At 33.8% G+C, this 19,928-nt stretch overlaps 1 protein-coding gene across 1 annotated transcript; it reads left to right on the top strand.

The window, feature by feature from the left end:
* Nucleotides 1-10,613: 10,613 nt before the first annotated feature.
* Nucleotides 10,614-11,912, top strand: LOTGIDRAFT_171043 (hypothetical protein; the record flags this gene model as incomplete). Its single annotated transcript, XM_009046903.1, has 1 exon — nucleotides 10,614-11,912. The coding sequence occupies one exon, from the start codon at nucleotides 10,614-10,616 to the stop codon at nucleotides 11,910-11,912; it is 1,299 nt and encodes a 432-aa protein (XP_009045151.1).
* Between the last annotated feature and the right edge of the window lie 8,016 nt (nucleotides 11,913-19,928).

The following is a 19,928-nucleotide window of genomic DNA, read 5'->3' as shown; positions in this document are numbered from 1 at the left end:
ATATGTGTAGGGCTAAAACAAGAAAAATACCCCAAAATAAAACAAAACCCACTTAAACATTTCTTTAAAGTTGCCCTTGCTTATGTTTCCTGGTCAATCATGCTTATTGTTTGATTAATTGATGTTTCTAACGAATAAATTATATTATAAAGTATTCTTGAGTGCTAAGATTGTGTGAGGATGTAGAAAAGCTTGGGGATCAAATTAAATGAAATCCAATTGAAAAAGCTAAAAAGTTTACTCACTGACTAAAATAGATTGTGATAATCTAGCCACATTTTCGTATAAAAAATTATTAGCCAAACCATGTTTAAAAGACATATTTGTAAGATACAAATAATGTAATTAAATCCACCGTGTATTTAGAAAATAAAACAGCATCGTCTTTTTCCCTATTTTGGAGACATAATCATTGAAATTCAAACATTTTCGGTTGGTATTTGGCTATTTTAGTAATGTTCGGCTGTGAAAAGGCACACATAGAGTTACCGCCATAATGGTAATTGTGAGACCTAATAATCTTTATTAAGTGACCGCTCGATCATTTGAATCCCTTGTAATTAGCTATTTACGAGTTAATTATTGACTTCTGAGACAAACTGGTATTTTTCCCAATCATTAGAACACCTCTGCTTTCGATTTTTATAAGCCATCCAATAATGGAATATATATATGAATAAATGAAAATAAGGGAACCGAACTGGTTCTAGCTTTTTAAACCATCACCACTCCCGTCTTTATGTGTTCTTTAATTACAGACTAGTCAGATCTTGGATTTTCATTTTGATAAGTAATACTGATAGATGAAATTGGGGACCATCAACCCAGAAAGTTGCAATACTGTTTATTACTCATGCATTCTAATTCAAATTATAATTTCGTACCGTTTTTGTTTTCTGAAATATTTAGTCTATCATAATATCAGAAAACGAAATGATACGAAATCATAATCTAATTTCAATTAGATTGTTACGAGTACAACATAACGATTGTGAGAGAATGCCAAGATTGTCATACACTAGACTACATAGATAACTTCGCTACATAACAATAACATATTTTCACTGCTGTAACTTGACGGACAGCCTTCAGACCAAGGGTCAACACCTTAAGCCTTGTATTGACAAAATACAACAGGGAGATCATTGTACGATCCGGCGGTAGACACAACACAGTCTTCGGCAATAATACTTCTAAAAGAGCCATTCGTTTCAGTGAGATGTTTTGAAAGAAGGTGAGAAAAACGCCCTAAGTTACACCTTTATTTGATAAACAATTATACAATGATTATAATAAAACTTGAATAGAATGGCATCTTTTAATAGATATTTTATTATTTATAATGAGCTTTGTGTTGCCATCAGTAACACACGGATGATGTGACGTATATTTAAAATGGGCCCTTCACTATTAAATACATTACCACACCCTAACACCCACTCAAAAGTGACAGTTTTAACTGCTTTTTAAATGAAAAACAGAAAACGTTTTAGCCCATCCATTGACACTTCTTATAAAACTACGTCACTGCAGGTTCACCTCTATGGAACCTATTGTATTCATGTAGGGAAAAACAACGATATTTGTAACAAGTTTGGAGGTTACTACATGAAAGATTTCACTCTTGGCGAGTCCATTAGTGGTTCACGTAATTTTCTTCTAAATAATTCTCGATAAAGCTATGTGTTTTGAAGACGATATCGAACGACCGTTGAGTTTTCTAAGCGTGTTTACTTTATTTATTTCTGTTGTGTCTGTAATACCGTGCACCGTATGTGGAAACCTCATTCCAACTGTTCGAATCATTAACGAATAATTTGTAACCATTTATAGCTATTGAGACTACCGTCATAATTTGTCACTGTTAGGCTATCTTATTAACATACAATTTCTGTTTTTTAATATATGCTAGCTTTAAAGGTGGATTTCCTTATTTCTAGTGTCAAATTAAGCAAACTATTTGATTAATTAGTGTTTCTAATGAATTATCATGCATTTTTAATCATCATGTTGCATATAATTAAGAGTTTTAACCAATCATAAATGTCCATGTATGTACAATCTGGATAAACTTTTAGACCTTTCTTGATCGGCCAATCATTGAAATTCTTCTGGAATTCTTCTAGTTATGAATTAACTATGGACATGTGAGACAAACTAGTATTTTTCCAAGTCATTAGAACACCTCAACTTTCTTTTCATATAGGTATTAGCATTTTCATTTTCTTAAGTGAAAATAAGGGAACCCATCTTTAATTTATATGTATTTCAAAAGTGAAATACAAAGATCTCCTATCTGCCAAAATTCAATAGATTGAAACCTAATAGAATGCCCATAGAAATTATAATGTACCAGTGAAATGAATAACGAATAATAAACTATGTCCATTAAAAATACTTTATTATTCATATAGGTTCTCAAAAAGTATATGTAAATTAAACAAGGTGGAACAATAGCTAAATAGGCCATGTGTATAATATGAGGTCCTCCAACGCCCAAGCCTCGCCGAGCTTATTCAATAGAACTATTATATTGAGCAAGATATTTTCTGTTTTAGAAGCCGAAAATCATCCGCGTGTGTGAAAATTTCTTTAACTCTTTGAAAACATGTCAATGTAGATGTTAATCAAATCTTTTTTTTGTGCAACGAATCATCTCCGTCATCTCAAAAAATTTTCATTCTTACATAATTGCCTCTGATGCACCAATAAACTTGCTTTTTATAAAGTTTAAACGTTGCTTTTTATAGCAAAATTTCGATACGCCTAATCGCATTACAGACGTCGCTCCTCTAACTGCGTGTGCTTCAAAGAAATTTTGGAACAGAAAAAAAGACAGTTTTTACACGGATAACATTTTAGATCAATAGAAATATTATATTGAGCAATTAATTTTCTGTTTTTAGAAAACGAAAGTTATGCACGAATGTAAACGTTTTTTTCTTTCTATGTCTTTAAAAGGGTGTTGTTGTTAATCAAATCTGTTTGTGCAACGTATCATCGCCCTCATCTCAAAAATTTTCCATTCTCCTATATTGTAATTAAAGAGTATAGACAACGCCATGTAGTGTACAAAAAGGAATTTTTTTCAATTTTCAATTGCCTAGGGATCCTTAACGTTCACAGCCTATAGCGCCGAGACACCAGTTATTGTCCCATCCGAACGGCGCTTTTTCCATATCAGCTCCTTCGATCAGCCATAAGTCATACAGGTTTTTCTCAACATGTTTACGATATTGAAATCAGAGAGGTATTTAGGTCACATGTCATATATGGATCACTAGCGACAACTAGCTCTTAATATAGATAAATATCTTTTGATGAACCAAATCACCCCATCTTGCCACTTTTATACCCAAAATTATTTGAAAACAATATTCTATGACTGGTTTCAGAATTGATAAGTATTTCAAAGGGACAATTTAAATCAACAAACTATCCGAGGAATGCTTTCAAAAAAACGTTTGCAAACAAAACTATTAATGAAGGCCCCAGTAGGTATCCTTGCATTATTCAACATCATACAATATTATTCAAAGGCAAAGATGACTCATACAATAATGTCATAATTCACAGATGTAAATTTTATTTATATATAATCTAAGAAAAAAGGAGATGTCAAAAAGAAATATCCGAATCTCGTATGAGAATCATGAAAATGAAAATAATATTCAGAATTACAATTAGTTCATTTTATTGCAGCCATTATAAAATGAATTTTTATACCTTATTTTCTGCACCTGATATTGGTGAGACAATAAAATGTAAATTTGTCTTCAATGGGCTTTTTTCTATCGGTCATGAATTCTTAACCAATCTACCAACAGACCACAGTAACATAGTAATATATGTTATTTCCCCTTACAAGATGGCAGCATTTCAAACTCATTGCCGACTCATTCACATTTTGCTTCACCATTGCTTTATAAAACTCTTTACTACGTCTTATATTGCTTTGTTTTAAAGATGGAGTCTTTCATTTTTGTTTTTAATCCATTGTTGTGTGTCTAACACTTATATAAATCGATTGGCCGGTTATCCTAACGACTTCCGAGTACAAGAGTTAATCTGTGCGATCCCTAATCAACTCGTAATTAGCTAATTACCGAGGGAATCCCCGTGTTTACATTTCCAATAGTCCTGATTTCCAATGTTTAATTTGATTGGCTATTATTTTTAAAATAATACACTCATGCGCATCAGAAAAGTCGATCATAACAAAGAAAATTTTGTCACTTACAACAATGGCGGCATGAAGAATACGGTTCTAGCAATTATATTTTGGTATTCGGTTTTCTATCTCTAATGCCAGTGCAAAGTATGTTTCCATTTGTTCAAGATGAATAATTGTCATCATTTTAAGTATATTCTTACTTACCATATTGCTTTTCTCCTCTGCTGGACTAAATATTTCGAATTACTAAATATTTGAAATTTAACTCTTCAATTTAAATCAGAAATTATCATGTCACGTGATCACTAGTTATGCCGCCATTACCTCATTCCTGAACGTAAATAGACCAAGGGCTTCCCCGAGATAGGCGAAGCCTGTGTGTGTTTGATTGACAAACTACTGTTTGGGTTAACCACTAGAAAGGCCAATTAATCTATGGATAAGCTCTTTTGGACTACTTTTAGTCAAGAAAACCCATCTTTAAAGGAATTGAATAGTTGTATGATGTTTTGTACAAATCAGGGAGCTAAATATCCTTTTTATGATAAATTGTTTTACCAAATGTTCAAACACAAAATAAGAATTGCATAATTCGAATATTATTCACATGCAACCAACAAATGTATATCTTTAAACTTTCATCTTTAAATAGATCTATTGTGTTATACATGTATATGTCTAAATTGGGTTATATATTACTAACCAGCGACAGATATAGTAGTGACCTTCAATATTTTACGGGTCACGAAGTTTTCAAGTGTAAAAAAACATCATTATCTTTGTCGATAGCGTCAAGGTTATTAATGTCCTAATGATATCCATTGGTCGGTTGAACACGTATTAAACCATTCCCTAGTTGGGTTACAATCACGTATACAGATTGAATTTGGATTTGTCCAAGCAGCTATTCAAGCCGTGATGGGATGAAGCTCAGTTGGTTAGAATCACGGTCGATGTTTGAAAGTCCATCTTAATTTGCAATTCAAAATGTTCCGGTTGTACATGCTCCAGATCGATCTCGCCATTAACATCTGATATAATATACTAAAATATTCATATTACAGTGGATCTAGCTATTTCTAGACTAAACGACCGACAGATCTACATGATAGGGTAAGCAGAGGGAAAGTAAAGATTAGTGGAATAACTTTAGAGGGAAAGGGGAGAGAATGGAATAAGATGATATAGGTGGAGGTGAAGAGGGGGGAAGGGAATAAAAGACTTCTCTGATTGCTAAGTTAACCAAATTAAACCAATTCCCAAATCACTAAATCAATTCTTCGTCGATCATTTAACACTGTGTTCTCGTGCAATCAAGAATCTGAGTGCAAATGTCCGTTAAGTAGAGAAATATCTCGGCACTGACATACAAGTGATATTTTGTTCTTAAAAACATTCCATGACCATTGAAAATTAATGTTCGTAATTGCTTCAAGTTATCCGTCAAGGAGTCAAGAAATTCAGTTTTCAAAATAGCAGAAACGGCACAATACCTACGTTATTGCAATGACAAGGGAACTATATCGTACTGCGGAACGATTAACCAAACAATCAATACATCAGAAAGGCGAAACAGAGTTCCAGATAGTAAAGTAATATAAAGTGTATATTGATTCTCAGTTGGAATTAATCCTACTATATAAGAATAATTTGACATTAGGGTTAACAAGTAATTACTATAAATCTACAATTAATATCTTTCCTATTACCAGTTATATTTCAATCAGTAACATTCATGGATTTTCTTTGGTTTTTACTCTAGGGGTTACAATAAATGGCACTGACCGTCTTCGTGAACCCAGAAGTGGAAAAAAGGAAATAACAGTCCCAACCCAATTCTATTCTTCTTTAACCTTGCTAGGCATACGTTTGATTCTAAGCGAAGTAGGGTTTGAAGTTCCTTTCGATTTCAGTTGCATATGGAACCTTCTTCAATTTCATGACAAAAATATGTGGACTCTGTGGGGGTAGGGTCTGGGATGCAGCTGAGGTGGTCCCGTTTTTTCGAAACTGCAAAGATATCTGACGATTGTATAGAGCCGGTATTATGCTTCTTTCATCGACGTTTTAGAGTCAAGTTCCTTGTTGAACCATTGATAAATCTCTAACAGTCACGGGAGCAACAAGGGCTGTACGTCAGAAAAAACTTCCTAAAAGAAACTACATCTTTATTTTTCACATCGTGATGTTCCTATTTACCCTAACGTACCCCCAGGTTAGACAAAACAGCGGTTGAAGTGGTTAGAACCTTGTAGTATCATTTGTGTCACTCGCCTAAAAACTTCCATAGCCTACTACTGACAATAGACATACATCAAACTCGAATTGACGAGCAAGACGCCATCTTGAAAATTTTCATAAGGACCAATCAAATCACTTCATATACGCTCATGGATAAATATGGCGTCGCTAAGTGCCTTATCGTTGACGTACGAGACAGCATTGGGCATATTAAGATCTATGTACTACTTGTACTGTCGTGAAGAAGCGGTGAAATCTTATTTTAATAATAAATAAAGTGTTTTGAAGCAGGTTTAAAGAATAAGATTGTGTCAATAGTTCTCGCCTATTACACTCAAGTTTAATCTACTCATACCCTTTCGGTGTTATGGTTTTATCATTTTGATATACTCGAAGGAGTAATTATGAACTTTTCAACAAATATTTGATATCTTGTGCTCTAATCATAGGCATCTGATAAAATATTTTTTATGTTTGATAGTCATTATGTGCAATTAATACAAACATTTTGTGTTTTGCATTTAAGTGCAACCAAGCGTAAGAAACAGCACACAAGAATGTTTTATCACTTTTGATCTTTACATACTGAAAATACTTGAGGATTAGATTGGGGCTCTAGATCACTATGCTCGCCGATAGAAATAGACTTTCAAAACGACTACCAAGGGATGGATGTTATATTCCGCATTGTTCCAAAAACAATCACGTACAGCCGATTACAAACATGCCACATGTACGAACAACCAAGTTAAGAAGATTACAGCCACACAACAAACAAACAAAACCTCTGACGCCAAGCACATATAAACACATACAACCGAAGACAAACAAAATGGCAGCAACTAACACCAAACATAAAACATTGCAACTAGATACCAAACATCTAACCACAAACAAAACATTCCACAAAATACCACCAAAAACTACCAACCAAATCTTCTGGCCACAAACAAAACATCCAGTAACATTGTAACCAACAACGAATAACCAGGCCACCAATATAGCAAAAATATTCAGATTAGAAAATAACCGAAAGCTGAAGAGATAACCACTACCACAATCAGAAAAGACAACACATCATATCTGATCACAAACAACAACTAAATATGGTTTATTAATCGTACGAATATGACTACACAAACCACCAGAAGGAATCTCTGTTTCAAGCCGAGAGCATAGGGAATCTGCGGACACCCTCTTGTTTCATCGTACACGAGGTCTTCTTGGAAGCCAATACTGTTCCGACTGGCGAAAAACAGAGTTTTTCCCAGGATCACTTTATTTCTGATTTACATAAACAATATAGACGAAAACATTAATCCAATATTTTTGCTTACGGTACCAGTATTCATGAGAGAGTTCAAGTTAATGTCACTTTGGCAAACCAATTCTACACTTCCGCTGACCTTCAAGGACGAAAAGACATCAGTCACGTTTCTGATGCTTCCGTGGTGTGGTCATGGATTAACCATTATATTTTCCTGGATTGTAAACTGCATTATGCAAATCCGATCCATAAACATCTCACCGAAATATCCGACCACATGAAAGAAACGAGTGCGCCATTTCTTTTTTATTTTTTTCATATTTTTGACCAATCGTACTTTGGTCTCAGAAAAAGAATTTTTTTAAGCTGAGCCAAACAGTGATATTGTTCACAGATTTATAGTAAAGACATAAAGAAAAAGTTAGTAAAATTCCTAGTTTGAGATATTTTTAAAGTAATTAAACGATTTTCTTATATTTCTAGTACATCTGACTATTTACTTATAATCAGCCCTTCAAAATGGCGCGATTGTCCCTTTTAAAATTCTTTTATTTGGCACCGAAAACTTTTACAGACTGAACCAGATTTATAGCAGTACGTAACTTGTTTAACTTTAGGCTGCCGGTTTTGACTCCGTATCTCTAAATGATTGATCATATTATTTTGTAATATCTCTATTTCATATCTAAAAACAGTATACATTATAATTATGTGTTGCATGTAGCCTGATTGAGAAAGTGTTCCATAACCTCATTTTGTAAGCAAACAAAAGAATCGAAACCCAAGACACCTTTCTTCAATAATTTACACTATTTCAAGATTATTATATTATATTTCTATCATTATTGATAAAAATTATATACTTACTAAGGGTGAGAAAATCACTTAAGCATTTTATACATAATATCCTTTCGTACACATAGATCGACTATGGAAGTCGGCTGCGGCCATTTTTACTTTCCCCCTCTCGCAAATTTTTCTGCGTTTTCTCGATGGCGAGATGACAATATCTCCCTTTAGAAACTGGGATTAACGATAGGTTTATAGTTTTCACTTGATCTTCCTTTGGTTTACTCGCATACCACATTTTATGAGAATCGGTTGAAAACTAAAGAGCTTTAGAATTTTCAATATTCCAGATCACAACAGTTGCACGGAGGTCAAATCTAAGAATGTTCTCAAACTGCTTAAGTTTTTCTCTAATCTGAATCTATAGTATTTTTCTATAAACGAGATAGCAAAGGTTAATATCCCAGGGGATATGACCAACTATATAGAGAGCCTTAACGAGCAAATGTGAAGGATGGATGAAAGAAGAAACGGCCGCAGCCGGCTTCCATAAATGACAAATATAGATATTTTTCTGTGTGTGCATAATCCTATGGGTGTTTGTTGTTTGTTGTTTGTTAAAAACTCATAAAGGGCTTTTTGACGCCACAAATACGGTTTCTTACGTCTATTTTATGTTCCCATAAATACCAAACTATTTTCTCTTATTCTCTATTGCAAACGATCGATGAGAAACACCCTAAATGAATATGTGCACTATTCTTGTAAAAGATGAAAAATGAGATATTTATGTTTTCGACCGAATGATAATACCGAAGTGTTTATTACAAATGGATTATATTCTTCTTTTGGAACTTAAAGTAGTAAAAATCTTGTATGGCGCTTATGAGCATTTTCTTGCAGAGCCAGAGTTATTTTTTTTTTAAATAGGCTTGCTATATGTAGTATAGTATCAAATTGTTCTGAGATATGAATTTGAACACAATTGAGAGACGATTTTTCAATATAAAATTATCTGGGACTGTATCAAACAAATCAATAATGAAGGTAATCATGTGACCCATGTGTAATACAGTGGCTCAACTACCCCCACGGATTGGTTGAACGTAGTCCGGGACCACCTTCCCTAAAGGTTGTCGCCCAGAATAAATGCAGGAAAGCATATGTTGAAAGATATTTTTTGGGGAAGGGTTCACAGTTCTGTTAAGTCCATGGGTCCCACTCGTCTAGCTAAGTTACTGGTGCGATATAGTCTTTTTTAAAGGCGAAGATGTACCATTTTGAGGGGTTGGTTTTAGTCTTGAATATATGTAAATAGTCTTCAGAGTACTAGATATGTACGAAAATCTCATAATTCCTTTAAAAATATCTCAAACTAGGAATTTTTTACTCAATATTTCTATATATATCTTTTCCTATATATGTCTTTTCTACATATCACAAAGTATCTTAAATTGAAGAGTCGTCAATTCAACATTGAAACGAATATAATTCTGGACACATATGGATTTGAAGGCTCAAATTTCGAGGGTGAGCTGTGACCATGTAATATCACGACCGTGGTTTCACAAATTCCGCTCTTTTCAATTTACTCTTTTTTGTCCTTGTTTAGATGAAATCTATCATTCCATACTCAACCATAACTTGTTTTTTGAGGGAAGTAAAAAAAAAACAAAAAAAAATGTAAGACAAAAGTTTTCAATCTTTTTCACCTGCTAAACACCATGTACGAAACAAATCTCCCGCTAAATACTATTATTCTACCTCCTTTTTGATATTTTTGCACTATGTCACGCGTGTTGGTAAGTGTGAACATTCCCATATATTTTGTTTACTAATTTTATAATCTATGTTAGAGACCTATATGACTATATACTACGAGTTTTCATACAGCACTATTGAAAACCGATCGCATGGATTGCTAAACCAGTGAAGCACATTAACACCAAGGGGAACTTATACAAACCGGTTTTCCAACCTTCTATACACTTTATTATTGAATAGCACGAGAATTCGTCGTGGGTTGACTATGAATGCTTTTATAAGATATGTATTCATTGATTGCGCTTCATTTATAATGAGATAGTCGAGGAAATCAGTTATATTCAGATCAACGGGCCACTTGGGAAGGCATTTTCCAACATGGCGACTATTCTAGGAGAAAGGAAAGTGATATTTTCGGGATTATGGCGGTCATCACCCCGGACGGATGTTGATCGGCAGCTGAGACTGATCAGTGAGGAATATCAAAAGAAACCAGGATTACCAGCATCGTTTCAAATCACGCCAGTGGCTGTCGAGTTACATATTATCAGTGAAAATGGCAAGTCGGCACGGAACATGAAAATCGAATTTAAAGATATTTATGATGTTATGGTAAATAAATACCATCCTCTGTGTTTAATGGTTGTTTATTCAGACCTCCAAAATTCTCATAATTTCTTGGCATGTCAGTGTTATAAAGAATCCGATGGAATCCAAATGAATAAGGTGTATCGTGAATGTAAAATGCGAAATAGTTCCCGTTCGTCGCCACGACCCGATCCTCACCGTCAAAATTGGGTTCTGAAACCGAAACCTGTGTCGAACAATAACGAAGGTGAGTCGGACAGTCTAACGTCGAATGATAAGGAGAAAGGATTAAATGGTGTGGAACGTCCAAATGTTCTACACACATCCAGTTTAGATTCTTCTGGATATCATTCTGTGGAAGTTCACCGTTCTGACTCGTCACTTCATGATGACGAGGTATCCATGGACTCTCGAGTGACTGATAGTCTCCCGTCTCCATCTGGAAATTTTTATGACGGAGACTCTTTAGTTTCAATGGAATCTTATAACTCGATGAAGGAAGAACTCTTAAATTTGTCCCAAGAAGTTCGGAATATCAAATCCTTGTTACTGCAACAGGGTATTGATCCCGATTCCTTTCAAAATGTTAAGGGACATGTGAATGGACACACCGAGATCGAGGAAAAACATTCCCCCTCGTCGGATAGACACGTAAATTTTGCAATTGACGAAACGAAAGGACTCAACGATTCTGGACGAAAAGGGCTGTACGTTAAGAGACCAGCCGTGCTCACCCATTCTACGAGAGGTAAACTTCCGGTTCGTGCTCATCATTACAGAACAGGTTCATCAAACAGTGCATCAACTCCTTCTCCAGTGTATGTTGGAGCCAATGAGGTTTTTGATTACCACCAGAAACCTTTACAGACAGTTCAAGTTGTTTCTGGACCAGTACCACAACGACGTGGGTCCCAAAATGCAGTTTCATCTACGATACACAAACCTATAGAACAAGTTTATCAGATGCAACCGCGCCAATCTCATTCCCATCGGCGCCAGATCGTTCTACATCCGGGACAATCGTCCACGTTACCTGCAATGCGACGTCACGCTGACTCCGACCATGTTATTAAAAACGGCAACTTTTGAGGTATCTATTCTAAATATAAAGAATGCCGCCAGTGTTGCTGGTTTTGAAAACAATTTTCACTAGGCAAGTTGTTTGCTTCTTAGAATACTCTTAAAACTTTCAAATTGAGACAATTTATGTTTGTCCTAACCTGTGAATATACGTTTTTTTGGATCATTAATTGGATTTTATGACTTTTGTCTCACTATATGGTTAAACTAATCAAGAGGGATACTTCATTTCGCTTATACACCATATACAGAACCTAAACTTAGTGATGCGGATGTTCAATAGAAAAAACCAGTTGGACGGATGGGGGATTGCTACTTATGGTAGTATGGGCTAATGGTGTAATAAGTACTTCAGACCAAAAACTGAACTGACAATCTACGCTTTTGATATCGGTATAGGTAACGGCAAGTCAAGATCTGGGCAATTTGAGAATTTGGTTAATTCTAGAGTCTCTTCGTAGGCGAGATGCCTAAATTTGTCACAGGAATGGCTCAGCACTACCTTTAAGGATTAGGTTTGGTTAAGCCGACCTAGAGAGTCTGTACTGATGTTAATTGTGTAAACCAGTGAAGTGTTTTCTCGAACCTTTGATAATCAATAAATTAGTCTAGATGGAGATGAATAGTTTTTAAATAATGAGAATTATTGAAGTTATTGTGAGTGATGTTGTTTATTGGTATTGATTGGTGAACATCAACATTTGGCAATATCCGACTTAGATGCCTTTATTAATGTGTATCATTATTCACTCGTCGATGGGCATTTTGTATTCTTCTTGATTGCAGTGAAAATCTTGATGCTCTTTTGACTGGTGATTATATCCTGAAAGCTTGTTTCTCGGAGATAGCAGCATCCACAAAAGAACAAATCAGGTACTTCGCTGCGTAGATGCCTCAATTAATATATACCGTTTGTTAAATGTTTATAGGCAATTTAAGGCAGTGTAGGTAATATGAGCACTAAATGCCTCTATTAATATGTACGTGTGTTTAAGATAATGCCCGTGTAACTAACTAAACACAAGATTGTGAATTGCTGATAAGCACTTTACAACGGTACATGTTACTACAAGCATTATTCTGAGATGCCTCTATTAATCTGTATCGTATGATAAAGCCACTGTTTATTTCAATATATGCCTAAATGAAAAAATAACATGGTACATGTGGATATAGGCATTATGTAGGATAATGCCAAACATTGTATATAATCGGAAATAGTTGTGTATAATTCTAACTGCTGAAAAATAACAAATAACCAAATAACGAAATGTATATAGATTATGTATTTACTGAACATATAATGAATGCACTAAGATACTCGCTTTTGTTATAGGGAATATTAAAAAGGATAGATATTATATCACCTTCATAGCTGATGGATCTCAATTTGCCTTTTATTCCTTTTACGCTTGTGGAGTTTTCTTGAGTTTTTGGAATGTTAAGAAATTATAGTTTTTATTGTTATGTTGTTATGTGATTTTTGCCATTGCAGTCAAGGTATAAGACGAAGTTCGTTGGAGCTTGAAATTGTGAAGAACCCTAACTGCAATAATCTTGCTTTGATAATAAGTCTATGGTTACACAATTATCCTCATATTTCTAAATTTTGGATAAAATCAACCCCGAGTAGGTTGAAATCGCCGACAATAATTTATTCTTAACAACTGCAAGTTCATTTCGACCTAAAGTCCAATCCTAAAACCCACCTGACAGTGATTTACTTGTCAAGTGTTGTTATATGTTAATGTATTTTATATTTGACAACAACTGTCAAACAACAAATCTTATAATAAAAAATATATCTATTTCAACCGGTAATAACTTTAGGTATGTAAATCAAGAACGTTCACGTAATTTGTTTTAAGTACGCATATAATCTTTTTTTAATTTAATCCTTCCTCAACATTTTACTTTCGATTTCATTTTACGTTAATTTCTAGGATACTACAGTACTGAGCCCACTCTTGTCATTCCCCATGATACGTCCTGTATGGGTCCTAGTGATTCTTTTTATAGGAGATGTGATACTTATCTGTGATCAAATGCAAGAATGTCTCCTAAATTGTTAATTAATGTGTGGATTTTAAAAAAGCGTCATTTTGACTTCAAATCATATTTTTTTAGGCATGTTTCGGATACAATAAAGATTTTTGATGGCAATCTAAAATATAAGACGACGGTAGTTAAGTAGATTATTATGAAATTCACATCACACAATAAAACTGATTTTGAGATTTAAATCTCTGTCACGAATTTTACTCATGTTCTCTTACATTTTGTGACCGTAGAAAAGTTAAAATTGTGGAAAGATATCTTTGTATTGAAACTTTGTATTAGGAAAAAACGAATTTGAACACAATATGTTCTGGAGCTTGAACTGGAGCGATAGTATGTTTGTTGTTCGGTTGTTAACAGTCCAATTCATCCAGTCTTATTCGTAAATCATAATATAAGACATGCTTTGATTTTTTTTACCAAAATAAAATATCTGTATTAAATGCATCTTGATTTATCATGCGACGAAGGCTAAATTCTGTTGCTTTTTCAATTATAAATTGATATTAGAGATCATCTTTTTCATGAATTTGATTTTTGTTTTAGTGCTTGCCATTTTATATCATAATCAATAAAAAAAAGAACTGTTAACAGTGGAACAGGCTTTTAATATGAAGTAATGTAATTGTTTCCATGTTTTTGAGTAACAAAACCTATTGCTGTTTATTTATTAATTAAGGTACATTGTTTACGGCTTTCTATCCATCAATAAGACAATTACCATGAATTGATCAAGGCGGAAATTCATGTCGTTGCCAATCCACCTAATGTTGCCAATGTACCTAAGTTCTAGATCAGCATTTTGCCATTACTGATTGGGATTGATTTTGTTCATTTGCTTGTTACAGCTAAATATCATTCTTAGTATTGAAGACATATTTGTGAACATGCTCATACGCAAGAGTATACTATGTTTATCAATGTTAAAAAAAAGATCAAGTCAGACTTATGCTTATGTCTTTACAAAGTAAAGCTATTACAACCCTCGTCTTATACCTTGACTGCGATAGCCTCTAGTTTTGTATCACGGAAGTTTGTAAATGCAGTGATTTAATTGGATTGTACGCTTGCAAATACAGCCAATCACAACCCTTGACAGTAAGACTGTAAACAATAAGCCATACTGTTTACAGTCTTTCTGTCAAGGGCTCTGATTGGCTGTAATCGCTGGCGTACAATCCAATCAAATTACTGCATTTCATGATACAAGAGTAGTTGGTATTGCAGTCAAGGTATAAGACGAAGTTCGTAATACATTGACCATTGTGCAGAGGATGTCCCCCAGAGGTACAGAAATATTTTCCTCTCCCGCAAAACTTCTCAGATGCTGTCAACAAATTTATTGAATTAGGTTATAAAGGCCAACATAACGGTAAATAGGTTTATAACTATGTTATTATTGTGTTATATATATAATTAGTGCCATGACAACACCATGTTATAATTGTTATTATCTTCACTCAACTATTAAAAACTTTGTTATTGTTAATATTATTGTTATTTCATGACTATCTTGTTTCCATTTGTATTTTTAATGATGTGTCTTAGTAAATAATAAGGTATTAATTTTAGACAATTAAAATTATCTTTTAATCACTGTTTATATGTATATAATTATAGCTCATCTCGTACTGCTTACACGTGTTTCGTACCAAAAATGGACATAAAATTTAAAGTCTCAAACTTGGTCAACGAGTGTATATCTTCATCAGTTGGATTTACCAGGTGCCATGGATAAAAAATAGAATCTTGATATCATACTATGTATTCATTTAAGTAGGTAATTACACTGATGAACAAAGACTCATTTTGGCCAAGTTTAAAAATTTCAATTTTTTGGTCAACCTAAGAGGTACTATACCTTTAAGGGAAGAACAAATTCGGAAGCACTTCTTGGGTATTTGACGGTGGTAACCGATATGGTATCTGATATTTTCTACTTCGGTAACTCCAAGTGTGATATTTGCAATGTTAAAAACTTACATTATCAGCATAATCTATTGTTATAAAACAGAGGAATGGAAACTTATATTTCACTGATCAAATACTGCATTGTACGGACCAATGTCTGATTTCAGAATTTGTGATACCTTAATAATTAGATTTTGACCTGGTTTTGGTAGATAATGTAAAAAAAAATTATTATATATGTTTATTACATAATGATAAACTTTGATCAATTGTGTATCTGATGCCTTAAATTTATATAAAAATAATTAATGAATGTTTTCTCTGTTTTGTTTTAGTTCATTGCCATCTGAATAATGTTATGAGAACTTACTGTCATCTGAATAATGCTATTGGTACTTATTCCATCTGAACACTACTATGGGTACTTGTCTATCTGAATAATGTCATGAGAATTTACTGTCATCTGAATAATGCTATGAGAACTTACTGCCATGTGAATAATGTTATGAGAACTTAACTGCCATGTGAATAATGCTATGGGTACTTATTCCATCTGAATAATGCTATGGGTGCTTATTCTATCTGAACAATGGTATTGGTGCTATTCCGTCTGATTAATGCTATGAGAACTTACTGCCATCTGAATAATGCTATGAGAATTTACTGTCATCTGAACAATGCTATGGGAATTTACTGTCATCTGAACAATGCTGTTGGTACTTATTCCATCTGAATAATTCTATTGGTACTTATTCCATCTGAATAATGCTATGGGTGTTTATTCTATCTGAACAATGGTATTGGTGCTATTCCATCTGATTAATGCTATGAGAACTTACTGCCATCTGAATAATGCTATGAGAATTAACTATCATCTGAACAATGCTATTGGTACTTATTCCATCTGAACAATGCTGTGGGCATTTGGGAGAAAGGCAAATGCTTGAAAATTGAAGTAAGACGTATGTAAAACGTTACTATTACTATTTAAATTTAATAATTTAATGATATAATGACATTCATTATAATAAGATAATCATAATGTAAAATTAAATAAGCTTATATCTAGACTAATTAATGGTACACAGTTCAAGGATTATATAAACAATCCAAGGTTACATAGATTTAGCAAAAATTCGCGTCAACTAAGTCGCGTCGAACGGACAGTACAATGTCAGAGCAAGTTTCTTAACCCAAATAAGTAAATATGTGTAAAAGGTTATATTTTTAAAACGATTGAGACGGTGAAGGTAAGTGAATAAAAGTGCGTTTTTATAAATCGAATATTAAAGAAATTATATAGTTATTATGCATTAGTTATCTGAAACTTGGATATAGCCACCACAATATTACGTGGTATAACAATATGAAGATTGTATATATTACTAGTTTTTGTGTAAAACTGTATCTCCCGTCAGGTTTTTCACAAAACGCAAGACAAACCACAATAGCGTAGGGATTATTCGACCGAGATGTCAGTTGTTTTTAACACTCAAGTATCAAGGGAACGAATATCTCATACATAGGCCATATTTTATATGCATAATGATAAGGTTGAATGATTATATTATATATATAATATATATATATATGAAGCAATATGAGATAGGCAGACAGTTTTGGGAGATGAATTAAAGCTTATTTTGTTCACAAGACGCAAGGTGCTTTTCCTTTCAATTAAATGGGAAATCTGACTCATTTATAAAAAAAAGAATAATTTACGACTTTACTCTCTCTCAAAATGTTTAAGAATAAACGTCTTTGTTAATATTTTATTTTACATTTTATAGTTTATTTGATGCTCCATAATTTGTCACTTCGTGGAGTAATATTTCCTTTATGAACATCTTGCATGTGGTTATAAGAAACAGTTCGATTTTGAATTTTCCTTTACACCCAACTCTGCAGCGGTACATTACGCACCATCCCTTTAACGGGAAAGGACTAGTTTAATGCAAGAGACATTTTTGTATGTTTTTTTTCTCATTGTGTTGCTAATATGGTCGTTAATGAGAATTTAAACCACTGTGTTTTAAGGACCTTTCAGCCCTCCTTGGTAAAAGAGTCGATATAAAATCCAATAAAGGTAAAGATACATTTAAGTATACAGTATACACAATACCTTAATCGATATTGGCAATAATCCTTAGGTGACATTTAAGGGTCGATATCACATAACGAAGTTATGTTATTGTATGATCTAATACTACTTGTGTTTATGGAGAACAACGTCTCAATAAATTCCACTGTAACAGAGACCAATAATTATCGAACGTCTGTAGGCCTAATACGTAAACCAAAATTATCGAAATTTTCGAATTTGGTTACCGACTGGCGTCAAGAGATAATGATGTTAATATCATCCTCGTCCTATGCCTTGACTGCAATAGTCACTTTTCTTGTATCATGGAAGTTTGAAAATGAAGCAATTTGATTTGAGAGTACGCTAGCGAATACACTAGAGAAAATCAGAGCCATTCGACAGCAAGTCGGTAACCGATAAGCCAGTTTTTCTGTCGAGGCTCTGATCTATGTGATCGACTTGAAAAACACATTTTTAGGTGATTGCAGACCAACGTTTCTTTAATAATATAAAAAAAAAGAAAATTGATGCAAGGCTAAGTTCCTTAAATATGTGTAGATAATGATGTTAACTACCGCTGTGATAGACATATAAACACCACGAAAATTACCTATTACCTATTGTTCATACCCATTTTCCATTGTTTTCAAGCTGACCAGGGGTCTACCTATATACTCATTCCGCTATAATAAACAGCTAATATCTGTCCATTCAAAGTGACCAAAATATCTACCAAAACAACTTTATTATCGATCCCGAAGAATAAAAGCTTTATTTAAAGTTAGTCACCTATCATGAAAATAAGTCATTAAAATAGTTTTTTTCTGTCTAATCTATATAAATTATTCGATACATACAATACAGTGGAAAGAAGAACAATATTGACATTGGTTTGTATATGATTCACACTGTGTGTAACTTTACCAACCCTGATCAATGCCCTTATTTGATATCTACTAAACAGTGGTTATTCATTGAACGTAGATAAAGAGAAAGAAGGCAAGAAAGCTTTCTCACTCTCTCCCCTTTTAACTTGCCACTTTTTCATCGCTTTCCAGTTTTCTCGTCTTGTCGTCTTTTCGTTTCTTCGACTTCTCACCATCTGAACTATTAGCATTGTGAGATAACCCTCTAGATATACTTCAGCCACCAGTAGAGTGACTAATGGCGACCGAGTTTTCGCTTAGAGATAAATGTCACTGGAAGATGCATGAGTGCATATTCAATAATTCTCGCTTTTCTCCCATCTTTCTAGTGGACAGGAAGCCGAGGGTAGCAATGACCACATCGAGCATCCGTATTAATCAGACGTTGTTCACAATGTAAAAAGGTTCGGTTAAGTTTTCTACTCTGATGTGTAAAACGGACAAGGACGGCAAATCAGTTTGGTGCAAATAGAATCTTTAAGTGTCTTCTACATAAAAAAAAAGGAACTTATGGAGTACAATATTTCTTTTTTTCATACTAATATGTGCGAGTTGCATCACTTACATGTAATAAGTACTACAAATTTATAAGATTTGAAGCGATCAAAGACGTGTTCTGAGGTCATCAGGTTAGGTGAAAAGGTTTATTTTACGAACGTTCAAGAGGTCCGTCTTTAGACTTTGGAATATTTCCAAAATACGGAAAAAATAGCCATTACCCTAGAAAAAATGTGTTATTCAGTTCCAATCAGTTCGTAACGCTGGTCAATAAATTTGATTGAGGTGTGTCAATAACATAACACTGTGTAACACCTGGTTTTATTACCTACAAGTTATTTTGATAAATATATATATCGGGGTCATGAATGTCAAACTATTTGACAATAAATAACCGTTGAATAACTTGATTTTTAAAATATTTCTAAGCTTCGGTGACCAATAATACATCAAACAATTGCCGTAAAAGCCCTTCTGACCTACATCTGATAACGTATTGAATAGATGTTTACGCAAAAGTTCATCTACCTAAAATCATAAAGGCTACTT

This window comes from Lottia gigantea (assembly GCF_000327385.1).
Source record: "Lottia gigantea unplaced genomic scaffold LOTGIsca_108, whole genome shotgun sequence".
Classification (NCBI taxonomy): domain Eukaryota; kingdom Metazoa; phylum Mollusca; class Gastropoda; family Lottiidae; genus Lottia; species Lottia gigantea.
The sequence above is the reverse complement of the archived record's forward strand: the minus strand, read 5'-3'. Positions and strand labels throughout refer to the sequence as shown.